The sequence below is a fragment of the Patiria miniata genome, unplaced genomic scaffold, assembly GCF_015706575.1.
Source record: "Patiria miniata isolate m_02_andy unplaced genomic scaffold, ASM1570657v1 HiC_scaffold_15, whole genome shotgun sequence".
Lineage (NCBI taxonomy): Eukaryota > Metazoa > Echinodermata > Asteroidea > Valvatida > Asterinidae > Patiria > Patiria miniata.
Window position 1 is genome coordinate 2,868,485 of NW_024037053.1, and position 15,402 is coordinate 2,883,886.

The 15,402-nt window shown below is 39.1% G+C and overlaps 2 protein-coding genes across 3 annotated transcripts in view; both read right to left on the reverse strand.

Annotated features, from left to right (window-relative positions):
* The window catches only part of LOC119722414 (ras-related protein Rab-3C-like), a 54,854-nt gene extending 44,783 nt beyond the window's left edge, over positions 1-10,071 (reverse strand). The window contains exons 1-2 of one of the 2 annotated variants that reach the window (XM_038192521.1): positions 9,565-10,071; positions 1,956-2,186 (exon numbers count right to left, since the gene is read on the reverse strand). In XM_038192521.1, coding sequence (XP_038048449.1) covers positions 1,956-2,186; positions 9,565-9,702 — 369 coding nt within the window. In that variant the 5' untranslated portion in view covers positions 9,703-10,071. Of the gene's footprint in view, positions 1-1,955; positions 2,187-8,518; positions 8,691-9,564 lie in introns of those variants that run through there. The other variant, XM_038192522.1, reaches the window with a different exon arrangement.
* Positions 10,072-12,015: 1,944 nt separating this feature from the next.
* LOC119722417 (proteasome assembly chaperone 3-like) lies at positions 12,016-15,383 on the reverse strand. Its single transcript, XM_038192525.1, has 4 exons — positions 15,233-15,383; positions 14,677-14,778; positions 13,384-13,464; positions 12,016-12,257 (listed from the first exon to the last, which is right to left on the reverse strand). The coding sequence occupies exons 1-4, from the start codon at positions 15,263-15,265 to the stop codon at positions 12,105-12,107; spliced, it is 369 nt and encodes a 122-aa protein (XP_038048453.1). The 5' UTR covers positions 15,266-15,383; the 3' UTR covers positions 12,016-12,104.
* Between the last annotated feature and the right edge of the window lie 19 nt (positions 15,384-15,402).

The following is a 15,402-nucleotide window of genomic DNA, read 5'->3' on the forward strand; positions in this document are numbered from 1 at the left end:
TATACCACAAAGGTATAATTTTAGAAATAAAAACCCTAATTTGTTCTAGGAAGCCCGGTTCATACTTCACGCAAAAGCGAAGCGAAATTCAGCAATCAACAATATTCGAAGCCCATCCACCCTTATTGATGACATGGATTTCGCTTCGCACTTGCTTTTGTGTGAAGTAGGAATAGGCTTGAGACCGAGAACATTTTTTGGGGTGTGTTTATGGTAACACCCTAAAAAATATCCAGGTTAGGTACTGGTAGCCAGCAAAATAATTTTTTTTTAAATTTTTGTTATGCCTGTCTGATGATCTTTTGATACTTACTTTGTTACTTTGGGATACCTTCCACAGTATTCTGTTTAATTAACCTGTTTAGGTGTTTAATTAACTAATTAACTCAGAAAACACACAAAATCTTGCATAGGGAAGACCTTTCATTTTCAAACTGCACTTTGTTTTTAAATTTGTGGCCAAATGTGGCAATAGAAAGTTTGAAATTGGTAATTTGGCCTAAAAAATCCAGGTATATAGGGCAGGTTACCAGAAACACACTATTTTTTTTAGGATTAACAAAATGTAAACTCTATTTCGTATAAGATAACCTTCAAAGGGGTATCAAGTAATTTAGAAATAAATGTTTTGCATTGCAATTTAGAGGCCAATTAGAGTATGCTCCATGCAGCAAAACATTTGGCAAAGCAGTGTTTCACTATAATTCTACTTAGACCATGAATTTACGCTGGCAAAGTGTTCAGAACGAATTGCATTTCACACCTACGTACGTGAAGACCAATCTCACTCCGCAAATACGCACCGTGCCGGGGTAAATATTGAACTTGTCACATTTAGCCCACTGATTCTATCAATGTCAATAATTGACGCAGAAGAGTTTAACAACTAGAAAGGAATCTTTTTGCCGAGACTGATTTTGCTGACACTGGCAAATAGCAAACGGGGTCACTCAAGTTGGTTGAGTGCAGGAACGGTAATCCGGAGGTTGCAGGTTCAAACACCACTCCAGTCAATATCTTTGTTCAACTTTGCAATTGTTCTAAACGCCTAGGCCCTTTTGGGGCCTAGGCGTTTTCAGCCTCAATCCTCCAAAATCATCGGTTATTTCTTGGATGTGTTCAGTGGAGGGGTGACCACTGCCTCAATCTTACAATAATCTTACTACAATTCCAGGAATCTCTGTGTGTCTGTTTGTCTGTACTTCGATTATCTCCAGAACCGGGCATTGCATGAAAAGGACAATCGCTAGGTGTATTGCTCAGGACCCCCAGAATGTGCAGTGTCAAGTTTGAAGTTGTTTGGATGAGCGGTTCTCCAAGAAGCTGCAAAAAAAAGCAGCATTTTCGGAGGCCTACACCATGAAGGCAGGAAGATCGCACAATGGTGAGGTGGGCCTCGATCATTTTTTGAAGGGCACGATCGCGCAACGGTGAGGTTTAGATATGGCGCGCTCTTATTTATACGGGCACTGCACTCTATACTGCCACGTTTGCATGTTTACGGGAGACCAAGCAATTTGCCCATTTCAAACAGGCACGTTTTGACTGGGCACTGCGCTAGTCCTTTAAAATCCTCCAACAATCACAGGTAACGGGTTGAGGCAGTGCCGATAACATTCAGAGGCAGTGCGGATGATAGCAAGCAAAATGCAGGGCTCAATTATGCATGACTGAACATAAGCAATGCTGGGTATACAGCCTACATTAACTCAACACAATGCATCCTCCAAAATCAACTGACATGTTATTTGCCATTCAGCCTCAATCCTGCAAAATCCTCAAAAACTGCATGGAGGACCATGGAGGATTATGGAGGATTATGGAGGATTATGGAGGGTTAAGGTTGAGGAATATATCAATTCAGAGCTCTGACTACATCAAAGATGGAAAATCCTTCGTTACAAAATATATACTGTGCAAAAACATGACAAAAATTCAAAAACAACAAATCTCACCCATATTTGAAGTTTGACCCTCTTATCTGATCTGAAGACTGTCTTGACTTTGAAGTCGATGCCCACCGTACTGACGAACGCCGACGTGAAGGAATCGTCGGCGTACCGGAAGAGAAACGATGTCTTGCCTACGCTGCTGTTGCCGATGATCAGCAATTTGAACATGTAGTCGAAGTTCTGGTCGGCGGCGTCTTTTTGCCACGATCTGTTGTCAACTCCTGCGGACGCCATCTACATGTTAAAAACAACCGAAACAAATAAAACTATAACTGTTGTTTCTTTGGGTGGTTTTGTTTGAAAACATTTTACTATAACTCCCTAGCATGATTTACTAGGAACCATACCCATCCTGGCAAATCCCAACACCATATGGGAAACTGCACACACTATTTCTGACTTTGATTCTGGAGGTGTGCCGGCCCAATGTAAAAGACTGTCAGTTTAGGGGTACTGTACCCATCCAGACAGATTCCAATAAAACATGCCATTGGGGTTTGATGGGTTGAGTTCTGTTAGGGTTAAGAATGATGCTGAAAATGTCAATGGGTTATATCCCCTGCTCTTCATTCCTAATGTACAAAATTCCAGGTCAGATGTTGTGTCATATGTTGTGTCATATATGTTGCGTCATACGTTGTGTCCTTGGGCAAGCCACTTCACTCTCACTTGCCTCTCTCCACCCAGGAATATAAATGGGTACCAGCATAATAGCTGGAGAGTAACCTGCGATGGACTAGCATCCTGTCCAGGGGGAGTAGAAGTATTCTTGGTCATTTCATATGCTACTGAAACCGGAGATAAACGCCATGAGCCACATTGGCTCGTGACAGACTTTCCCCTTTTTTTTTTACATATCAATAACTGAAATTACAAAATAAACACCAATCCTTCAGCAACACCAACCCTTTCCAACAGAACACAAATCTGCCTGAACATAGTCTTCAAGTCAAGGCCAAATATACTGGCACGAGTTTTTGGTGTAAATGAATGCATTAATCATCAGATTTTTTTTATTACTGGTACACAGACCAGTTTCCGCAGCCTCATGTGACTAATCTTCATTTGTGCAGGTATCGTCCACGCCATCAAGCACACTTACCATTTTTCTTACCACTTATGTGGCAAAACCATTACTAAAAGCAGACCCATACACTGACCTAGTTTTAATTAGGGTGAAATCTGGATTGGAAGTGTAAACATTTCAGTGGGGTGCTGTGGTCCAGTGGTTACGGTGTTCGACTCGTGTGCCGTGGTACATGGGTTCGAATCCTGACGGGGAATATGGTGCTTGTGCGCTTGGGCAAGGCACTTTACTACGATTGCCTCTCTCCACCCAGGTGTAGTAAATGGGTACCTGGTAGGAAGAAATTCCTTCAATGCTTGAGCCGTGCTTAAGCCAGGGTAATAATAGGAGCGCCAGGAGCGTCACTTCGTGATGGACATGAGCGCTATACAAGACGCCATTATTATTATCAATAAAAACCCAAAGTATACAACCACAGAGCAAGGAACTCTATGTTACAACCAAGACTTGTGATCGTATGAAACGCAAATTCAGTATAGTCAAATCCTTTGGGATGACCACTTTCAAGTAATTTAGTATTTGATTATTTGAAACTGTGTTTGACCAAATATTTGAGACTCTCCGATAAAGTTTTACACGCAAGAGCCGCATCTGCGTGTCGTGCCACTGGATTGTTTTGCAGTATAATTATCTGTCAAGGGCTTTAACATGCTAAAAAGATGCGAGCAATATGAACCACTGTTGACATAAAAAGTTACCATCAACAGCAAAGTGGCATTTGACAATACAGTTACAAACATTACGTTTAAAATAACGTATTGTTGTCATGTACGTGCGCGCATGCTTCCCCCCCCCCCCCACCCACCCCCTGAATATTCCAACAGGCAATAAACTATTCTAATATTCGGTTGACAGGGGCATCGATCAGTGGGGGACGGGGGTAACATGTCTCCTCCCCCAACAATTGAATGTCCATAATCATATCATTCCCCCCCCTTTTTTTTGTCCCCAAATAAAAATTGTAGCCTACATTTGATGTTTAAATGATGATCTTTTGCTCAAAAAATTAGTTCAATTGGTCAGAAATTGCCTCAGATCGCCCCAAGGAGTGTCTTGAATCAAAAATTGCCATTATGGCTTCTCGCTCGCATTAGTTCTGATCAAGGTATGTTCTCCCTCCCCCCCCCCCCCCCCATTTTTGAGAAGCGATTGACGCCCTTGTCAGTCGATGATCGAATATTTGGTATATTCAAGATATACATGTAGTCCTTGTCTTGAATTGGCTAACTAGCTGATAATATCTATGTACAAATGTACACTATGAGCAGTCAAATGAGACTATGAGAACGGTTTGCTCGGATGAAAAAATCCTAGAGTTGTTCATTAAGTACATTCAACTTCAAGACAGGACTGCTTTAAAAATCGGGAGACCGTGTGCTGTATCGCCCAACAGAGATTTAAACATCGCCTGGAACAAAACAAGATAGCGGACACACAGTGATACATTGCCCTACAGGGTGCTTTACTGGGCCCGCTATCAGTGATTCCTGATTACCGACAGTCAATTGCTGGACAACATCCCAAAGATAATCTGCACCGTAATGGATGTGTGTTTTATCCACAAATACGCTACGACACCCCCCCCCCCTGACTTAGGCTTGTGCATGTTGCTAGGCAACCAGATAGATCTGACAGGGAGGTGCATGTAGGCATACACTGCGACGCCAGTAGGCTTACCATTTTCCATTAGCGTGTCTTCGTGTGGAGTGCATTCTAGTCGGCATTTTAACACCATAAAATTAAGGTAACAACTCCCAGCCGCCACACTGGTACATGTACATTGATTGGTACAAATTCAGCCACTTCAGATGCTCTCTGGTACATTTACAGAATGTCATTAAATGTGGTCAGACCGTGAACCATTCTCTCAAATAAAGCAACTGCATTAGTGAATCTGTTCATTAAATAATTAAATCAATGAATCTATTCTCCATTACAAAGCAATAACTTCTCCAAACAAAAATATTTAAGCATTTTTTTGGGGGGGGGGGGCTTTGTGTTTAAGGGCAGTATTAGAATATTCAAATCCGATTAGCGACCAAATTTCTGAATGGCATTTTTTTTTCAATTTAAAAAGATTCATGGATTCGGCAATTACAGACCAACTACTAACACAAATTTCCAGAAATGCGTCATTTGACACATCTTTGGAAATGGCCTTCTTATACTGTTTTCTTCTAAATGACAGCATGCCAGAAAGAATAATTTCACAGGAAGTTAATTGCCAATATGGTCTGTAAACCTTTAAATTTCAACAATAATTTGGTCAGTTACATTTTGGATAGCTGCAAATGATCTACCCTACCTTTAAAGGGAATATACAACATTTGCAAACATCAAAAAATAAAACTACCAAGTTTTGCGAAATACCTTAATAGGATTTTGGTAAATGACAGTCTAAAGCATCCTGTAAAATTATGGCACCTGGTGTGAAGTCATTTTCAAGAAAATGGTATTTTTGTAAAAATTTCCAGCGGTGGTCGGCAGACCACCGTTGGAAAAACCTAACTATTTTTCAACTACTGCTCCAAATTTACCATTAATTCAGTCCAAATTTTGTTTGCTATTGGTAACATGTTCATGAACGGGTGCAGGCCAGCTAGACTGGTACCCTTGCCTACAATTTTCCGGCATCTGTAAATTGATCCATTTTATATTTAGTGCAGTCAGGGAACCAGACTACTTGACCAGTTTTGTTTTTCTTGGTTTTTCCAGCATTTTCGAATAAATACAAAACTTCAAACATGTCAGTATAACAATATTTGATCTATTATACTAACCCCTCAAATAGTTCATTTCTAAAAATTACAGCAAAAGCCAATGATGTATATTCCCTTTAAGAAAGTGTGCAGACTGTGCCACAGTATTTAATGACGTTTAATTGTGGAAGCTGGATTAGATTATGACAGCAAACCGTAACATCTTCAAAGTCTTCTCTCTGCCTTTTGTTTATTCATGGATGACATCATCACCAGCATATAACAACTTGGCAGACAGCCAGGTTAGATCTACTGCCTATAAAATTCAAAACTAGTGTGCCACGGAGTTGATTATGCCATATGGTCCTGGATTATTTGTCAGTTGATTTTTTACTGCCGGTGGAAAAATTCATACGAAACCAAATGATTAAAGATGCATTCCCATGTATTTTGGTTTTCACCCCAAAAAAATTGATTTTTTTTTTTTTGTTGGTATTTTCACAGCAATATAAAAAAACATTCACTTTTGAATGAGACATCAACCAAACAAAATTCCACCACCGTTTATTTATTTAACGATTTCTTTACAAAATTCGAATTATTTGCATTATTGGAATTATTGCATAGGAGATATACAACATTTGCTTTTGCTGTAATTTTCAGAAATGGATGGATTTGGGGTTAGTATTTCATAGCAAAAAGTCAGTTTGTTTCCAATGATGGTCAGCCAACCATCTTTAGAAATTGACACAAAAATTCCAATGTTCTAAAAAATGACAGCCACACCAGGTGCCATGATTTCACAGGATGCTTGAGATTATTATTTACTTACAGTCAAGTAAGGCATTTTAAATTAATAATAATTTGGTAGTTTTATTTTGATGTTTGCAAATGTTGTATGTTACCTTTAAAATAAGCAGCGTACAGTGGAGCCCTCGGCTGGTTAACAACACAATCAATAGGGACTAAATTTAATACTGCCCGGTGCGTAGCAATGTATTGGACCATCCACTTGCCACTCTGCCCGATACATGATGCAGTAACCCCTAATTAGATTTTGGCATGGCAGAGACCCTGTATGCATAATTTGGTCTTAATTAGCATACTGGAATAATCCGGGGACCGGTGGCTATTGACAACCTTGGTGTAATCGATCTGAGGAATTTCACTGCAAGTGGATATCGGGACGTGCCAAGGTGGCCAGGACACCAGCCAAATTTTAATTTTGAAAATTAATACCATTATTGATGATGGATATCCGCTGTGCTTTGGGATAGTGGCAACAAAATGTTGGCTGTTCGCATATTTTGGCAAGTTCTACTCAGAGACTGAGTTTCAAATTTATGTTTATTGTACATGAAACATACGTGTACATGCGACATTTTAGAAGGATAACGAAGCATAACGATCATTGTGAAGTCCTAAAACAAACATATCTGCAAAGTTGTTTGTAATTTGGACTTTTTGATGATACATATATACATACATGTACTAATATGAGAAATATCAATAAATCATGACAGGTAATGTAAATATTGAAGTACCGTATATTATTTGAAATGGACAGTGTATAAACTCTTAAAGGGACACTGCGTCCTAGAATACGCCCAATTGGGCTACAAAACGCATTTTGAATGAAATGATGTTAATCGGAAAGAACATTTAAAATACACATCCACACGACTATCCTTTAAAAACTGGGCGCTTTTGTAGTATTCTTGTGTTATTCGTGCGAGAACGACTTTTGCGAGGGGTCCACTTTTGCGAACCCAAAAAGTTTGTGCTAGTTGTAATTCCAGCCGTAAGGGTTCGCCTTTTGCAGACGTTTAAGAAATCACATTTTGTGCATTGGTGATTGGTCACCGCTGTTCGTGAGCACGGTGCTGTACGTGTGTAATACTATAGACACACACAACGTGAATTGTACATTGTATGAAAACGACAGGAAACATGTATCATACGCCATCGTGTTCGATGTAAACAATCGGGGTTTTTTTGGTCTTTCCTTGGGAACAGTAAGACATTAAGTAGGTTTCCTTTCAACCAGATGTTTGAAATAGGATAAGTATTCAATCCAAAACATGAAATTTTCGGGGATTTCAGGACGCAGTGCCCCTTTAATAACTACATGTACATGTATGTGTATGCTTTTTATAGCTCCATGGTATATGCATCATGAAAAGTGGCCTCACAAGAACTGATATTTAATTATTTTCAAATTAATCAAAAATGTCTTGAATAAAAAAAAATTTATAATGAAACTAAAATATATTTACTAAATTGCAGGGATTGTGATGGATTTGTTTTTTACCAAATATAATTTTAACCCAATAATTGTTTACTACAAATATTTTATATAAAAAATAGTATCTATGGGCGGGTGAATCATTTAAAATAAATGTTAATCAAGTTAGAAAAAGCCTACACTACAATATTCATAACACCACGACTTTAAATTAATTAATATACCAAGAAATGATATACAAATGGGTGCAACAACATCCCAGTTGTTTACTACGAAACATCAAATAGTGAAATACTGGTATCATTTTAAAGAGATGAAAATAAGATGAGAACTCGGATTTGTCATTTTGCTCCGTGTTTTGGCAATTGGTCCCGCCCACTTTTCCGTCCAGCCTACTCAACGTAGTCTATTCACCCACAATTTAACGCACGCACGCCTTCCTTATATTATGAAAACGGACCAACAAAAATCAACCCCTTACTTAAATTTACCAGACTACAAACCTCACAATGTCCTCCAATTCCACAAGACTTACCTGCAAACCACCGTCGTGTCGCATTATCCGAACCACGAACCAGGAAAAAAAAATATAACCGTCTCGCAAAAACAGTCCCAGGAAGAAAAGACGAAAGGCCGTTGCTTCTCAGCGGTTACCCTTACAACACCCACCCAGAAACACACGGCAAGAAATATTACACTAGCATGGCCGGTGGTTGAGCACTTACACCGTGTAGTATGCACTGCTTCTGTACATAGATACACATCATCGATCCAAGCCTACTTATCCGATCTTTTTAATATTGAAATTAGGGTGAGAGTTTAACCCATTATACTCTTTGGCCATCATTGCGATCGTGCCGCTTTGGTAATTTGCATGAAAGCATTTGCAATATACAGTGCACAGGTGATTTATTTCTGGAGTTTGAAAAGCAATTTGTGAAACCGCAAGCTGCATATATAAACAGAACGAAGGCACGCGTCCCAGCAAATGATCTAATATTAAAATTCACTTGATAATTACTTCAGTTTTCGTTCAGGTAATTTATTTGAGATGAGTCTAGGAAAAAAATACTAAGATTCAATTCACCGCCCCTTTTTGCCGAGGAATTTCATCAACACGATTTTTTTTTTAAAATATGAACAAAAATACAAGAAGTAATTTATAAATTGAAATTAAAGAATCGTTTTCACACCATCTTGAACATAAACTAAACTTGAAATCATTTTGATTAAAATCGCCATCGTCGGTCCTTTTGTTTCATCATTCATAATTATTCGAATTTGAGCGAAATTTTGCTCTCGTGGGAAAAATAATGTCTACAATTTCATGAATATGAATACATGTAATCCAAAAATATGGACGGTTAAAACACAGCGGTAAACTGGTGAGATGCAGGGCGGGGATTCATGTAGAAAATTACGGCCTTCGAATATCGACGGTCACGCTCCCTATGTACGAGGCATGATTTCCATTCACTGATGACGAATACAACAAAATTCCACCACGGCGACAAGAATAATTCTACCATAAAATTAACTGCCGGGAATTAAGGATAAACAATAATCCTCCACGGTACTTACCTTAGAATTAATTAAAACTGCACCGTTTGAATAAAATAAATCCAAAAAGAGGTACTCCTTTCGTAAAGTCTGTTTCGTTTCTGTAGCGTTAATATGCCATATGCATGATACATACACAACACTCATGTACATGTACATGTACGTACAGCGTAGATAATAACAGGTGTTTAATTATTCCTGGTACCCGCTCCTACGTCACTCCGTTCGTCATACGCATAATCATCCACGTAGTCTGGCTGTGGATTTTTTACATCAGTGGGAAAGGTGATTATTTCGTCGAGGCGGAAGTCAGACTTCCATTGATTAACATGGGAGCAGCGACACATGCCCTAATCCCGCCCACATTATCATTAAGCCACGCGATCAAGTTGGCAACATAAATACTCATTTTTTTTTTTTATCGTTGAGGAACATTTCATTATTAAAACACAGTTGTTGACTTGAATTTTTGGTCAAACAGTAGTTTTTGTTCTTTTCTCAAGTGTACATACATGTATAATTATTTCCAGTCTTTTCAATAAAAGAGCACTTTTTTGTTCTTTCAATATATTTCATTCAACGAAGCCCTTCGGCCACGCCCCTTTGATGGTATAACAATCTAATATTAATTTATCATACAGACACCCATTAAATGAAAACAAAGCAAAATTTGTGGGTTTTTTTCATTTATTCAAATAGGACAAATACATTTGCATCACGTGCGAGACTCAGAAGCACGTACACGTATATTACACGTGGTTTGTATAGTGAAAAGCACGCTCTGACTTATGCCCCACCCACTCAACAAACTCTATCAACAGAGGGCGCTGTTACAATTTTTTAATCACACAATAAACACAAAATACACGTGCTTTGAAAATTCAGAGCCCAATGGCAAAATATTTTACCCAAGTAAGACATAAAGTAACAACAAACAAGTAACAGTAAAAGTAAACAAGCAATTATCTTTGCATAGAAAACAAAACTCAACTTTTTAACAATTAAAAATTGTTTTAAAATTTAACTATTTTTGACAGAGAAATGGTTGAATATCATTGAAAACATCACCTGGCATTTGCTCCCACATGACCAGAAAATTGAGCTGTTCTCCAATGTACAGAAAAATATGATCAGGCATGCAACTGGGAATTTAGAAAAAATGAGGAAACTCCAAACCACACAAGACTTTGTACCGAGTATTTTTCAATTTGTATTCATGAGAAATAAAAAACAAGGAAATCAGATCCGAGGCAAAGTTGCATGCATGTATGATACAAAATCTAACCCTTCAATCGGAATTCCTGAACGCTAACTCACTAGGCATATTTGCTAGGATGTAACTTCAATCCTTCAAAATCCTCCAACTGCATGCCTCCATGTAAAAAATTGCATACAGCCTCAATCTTGCAAAATCCTCCATTTTTCTTAAATATGCATGGTCCTTAAGGGGTGACCAATACCTCAATCCTGCAAAATCCTCCGGCAATCACTTTCAATACATTGAGGCAGGGCCAGTGACATCCTGGAGCAGTGCGGAGGATTTCAAGTATAATCCAGGCCTAAATGTAATGGCTGAGCATTAACAATACGGTTACACCTCTATGTTCCGACACCCCTATTTTCCGACTGCACATATTCCTATTCCTAACCCTAACCCTAACCCTAACCGGGAGTAACACAATCTATGTTGTTGGAACATACGGGTGTCGGAACATAGAGCAGTCACCAACAATACAAGGTGTGGCCTTAAACTTTGACACAGTGCATCCTCCAAATCAGCCACATATTCTTGCCATATAGCCTCAATCCTGCGAAATCCTCCATTTTACAAAGAGGATTTTGGATGATTTGGGAAGGTTATAGCAGCTAGTATCCCAGAGTGACTGCTGTTTGCCATTTCCCAGGTTGACAGCATTGCTAATAATGCAAGCCTTGTAACGCTGGGTGACGTTATCCCTGGCTACATGGCATAAATGGCTTCTAACTAGCACCCCTTGATAAAGACATTGACAAAACGGGGTACCAAAAGTCAATTTGTTTGTTCAACTTTAAATTATGAATTATGAATTTCAAAAATTAGAATTCACCTAGTCTTTTTCCCTTTGTGGTTTATTTCAATAATATGAATGCAGTAAAATCCAACATTTTGATCTAGAGTAAATTTTACAAGCAACAACTTCCTATTTTGTTACCTTGCAGCTCAGTGGACGCTAATCGTTAACAGTGACAGATCCAGAAGGGGGGAGGGGGGTGCAGGGGTGCGGAGTGGCACCCCCCCCCCCCCCCCCCCACCCAAAGTTTTAAAGTGTGAGAGCCCTTCTGCCCCCCCCCCCCCTTGCCAGCAGTAACCTCTCTGGATCCACCCATGATCAGGGGTGTGAGTGACCACTGATAAAAATAGCTGAAAACAGCTGAAAAAGGTGTACAAAAGTTGAACTTTGGAAATTTCCTATACTTTTACACACAGCAAGTGAGGGAAAAAAGCTGAAATCTAAAACAAACAAAGCTGAAATCAGCTTTAAAGCTGAGATTGAACACCCCTGCCATGATTAAAGGGAATGTCACCACACTCGGAACTGCACCACTAGTTCTTGAAGGGATTTCAGTACCGACGGGGAGTGCTCCTTTAAAGCGATGGCCAGGAGGAGTGGCTTACTGTCTGGCCCTTCACAGATCTTCGTTGCTAGGTTCTTGGCCATGACGTGGGTAATAGGCTGAAAAAGGAATTGATAAAAAAAATATTAGTTGAATTGAAGCCTGATATGATTATGTTGCATCATTTTTTGTTTGATTATAAAAGGGCCCACGTAATGTATATTTTGTTTAATGCAATCCTTGAAAATGCACCTTTGTGTCCAATTTAAATTGATTGTTAAGGTTTTTTTTGTTTTAGAAAACCAGTTTCAAAAATGAAAATTTTCTGTCAGAAGATGTAAGAGCATATGCCAAAATACTCTTAACCCACCCCCACCTAAACATTTTTTTTTTAAGTTTTATGTAAGAAACTCTTTCACAGGGAACTGGGACAAACCCAAAACCAGATACAATTGTATTTGGTGATAATTATGTCGAGACCGATGTTAAAAAAGTGAGTGAGTGATTGGTTATTGAAATTTATGCTGCCTGTGGTACGCTACATGTACATACTCTGCCTGCAGTTGTGAATTATTTTCATGATTTCAATGACCAATCTTTGAGGATTTTGCCCAAACACGGAAATTCAACAACAAATCTTTAACCCTAACTCCCTAGGCCTTTTTGCTAGGATATAGCCTCAATCCTGCAAAATCCTCCAATTAGCCTTATGGAAAATGTTGAGGCTTGGCCAGTGACATCCTGGAGCAGTACGGAGGATTTCAAACATAATCCAGGCCTAAGGTCCTGCCCAAGACCTTGACATGGTGCATCCTACGAAATCAGTAACGCACATTTGCCATGTACCCTCAATCCTCCAAATTCCTCCACTTTGGCAAAGAGGATTTTGATGGATTCAGGGCAGTTAGGGTTAAAGTATTCTGTTCAGAATGACAAATTCTATGGCCATCTTCAATATGATCATGTTTATCTACGATAACAAAGATTATTTGTTTTCTCTTCTTAATTTCTTTTTCCTATCATGGGAATAATTGTTATGAATTGAATGTCTCATCTTTGAGGATTTTGCCAAAAATATTACTGATAATTTCAAGCACTACTCATAAGATGAAAGAGTACAACACATTTGGCAAAACTGTTATCGCAGCATTATGCTGCATCATTGCTTGCCTTATGACACATGGTGCAAAGTTTTGTAATAATTGTGAACATTAGTGTGACAAGAATTAAGGAGAAAACAATTACTTCATCTTTCCCAAGAAGGACTTTTGTTGTGAAACTCTGCTGCCTCGTGTCTGCTGGGGTCGAGTCTGGAATAACATGCACCTGAACGAAAGAAAATTGAACCCATCCATAAAAATTATCTTAATTTAATTAATAGACGGATACATTAAAGGGAAGATACAACATTTACAAAACATCACAAAACGAAATGATCAAATTATCACAAAGTACCTTACTGGATTGTTAGGGAATGACAGTCTACAGCATCCTGTAAAATTGTGGATCCTGTTGTGCTGACATTTTCAAGAAAAATTGTGTTTTTCCAACGCTGGTCGGCCGACCAGCTTTGGAGAAAACTATTATAAATCAAATTAGGTTTTGCCCTTCACCGACGTTTTTGGAGAAAACTGGCTTTTTTCAAAAGCTGCTCCTACTTTTTCCTAATTAGTTATTCCGCATTTTCTTTGCAATTGATAACACACCTGTGAAGGGGTACAAGCCTTCTAGACTGATTCTCTGACCTTACAATTCCCCAAAGTCTATAAATTGCTCCGATTCATCTTAAGTGGGGTCAGGGAACCAGACTACAAGAACACTACAAGCCCAAAACGTGAAACAAGTCAGTGTAACAATATTTGCTATAACATACTGATCCTCCAAATTCATTAATTTCTGAAAATTGTAGCAAAAGCAAATGTTGTACATTCCCTAAGCCTTGCCTACTCAGCATGTACACAACACTTGCCACCCCCCCCCCCCCCCCAATTAGAGGACCTGTCCTTATGACGTAAGGGGTTTTTGCATGGGGGGGGTTTAAGCCCAGCCCTGTTCAGATTTCGGGGAGGGGGGATTCTGCCCCACCCCCTTCAGATCTTGGCCATTGAGTGACGAAAATTATGAAACTCGGTGCATAGAACAACTTAATATGAATTAAGGTATCCAAGAACCATAGGTTAAAGGGTTTGGAATTATCGGCTAATTTATTATTCATATGCGGCTAATTTATTATTCATATGCACCAATGGTAACTCTGCTTTGTGAACACTACTATACAGAAAAAAAGTTTGCTGCATGGTAACCCATGGTCAGAATTTTATGTTTTTGTTATCAAAAGATGCGCAAGACTCAAGGCTAAAAAGTCAGGACAGCTCGGGTCGGGAAAAACTTCTTTTGCAAGGGTATTGCGGAAAAAGCTAGGAAGACCCCCCCCCCCCCCCCCGCACCCCGGTCCTTTTAGGGTTAAAACTGAAAAGAGGTGTCCATAACTCCTAAGTATGTTTTTACCATGAAATTGATCTATATTGAATCACTTACAATTGTTCCTAGTTTCTCGTACTGTGTTATCGCGACAAATATTCTGTCTTTGAAGGCGGTACACACGACGTCTGTGTGAATCCCATCAATTGTGGCTGCTCCCTGTCATCAAACAAAACAATCCACGAAAAATCAACGTGACTTAATTTAATGTTAAAATTATGTTAAAAGTCCTATTTGTGTTGAAGTCCGAAGTTGCATTAAGTCTGATTCCCGTCTCCTGAATACAAAGCTGCAACGATGTCAACACGGCACCAGACGCATTAGCTAAGCCTAGTTGAACGCTCTGGTTCCTTTTTATAGCTCCATGGTTGGACGTACCCGTAGAACTATGGGTATTACACGTAATACCCATAGTTCTAGGGGTAGGTTGGACGGGCAGTTAAATGTGATATAGTCTAGATTCACAATGGTGTCGCATTTTTTGCAATGCCGTAACACTAATACACTAACAATACATTTTACTATACTAACTTAGACTATAGCACTTTTTGCTTTAGCAATAGCAGTTGAAAATTGCGTAATCCCCCTTGAAACAAAAACGTTCAAACTCTACCTGTTTGGAAACGGGTAAATCTTCGCCAGCCATCTCAACTCTAAAGAGTAAAGTATGATTATAAATTTGACAAAGTCACGTCAGCCGACCATGCCCGTCGACACTTGTACAGTACAGTATGGCACGGTAATTATGCATGCACGTGTGTTTTGTTTCGCAGCTTGGACACT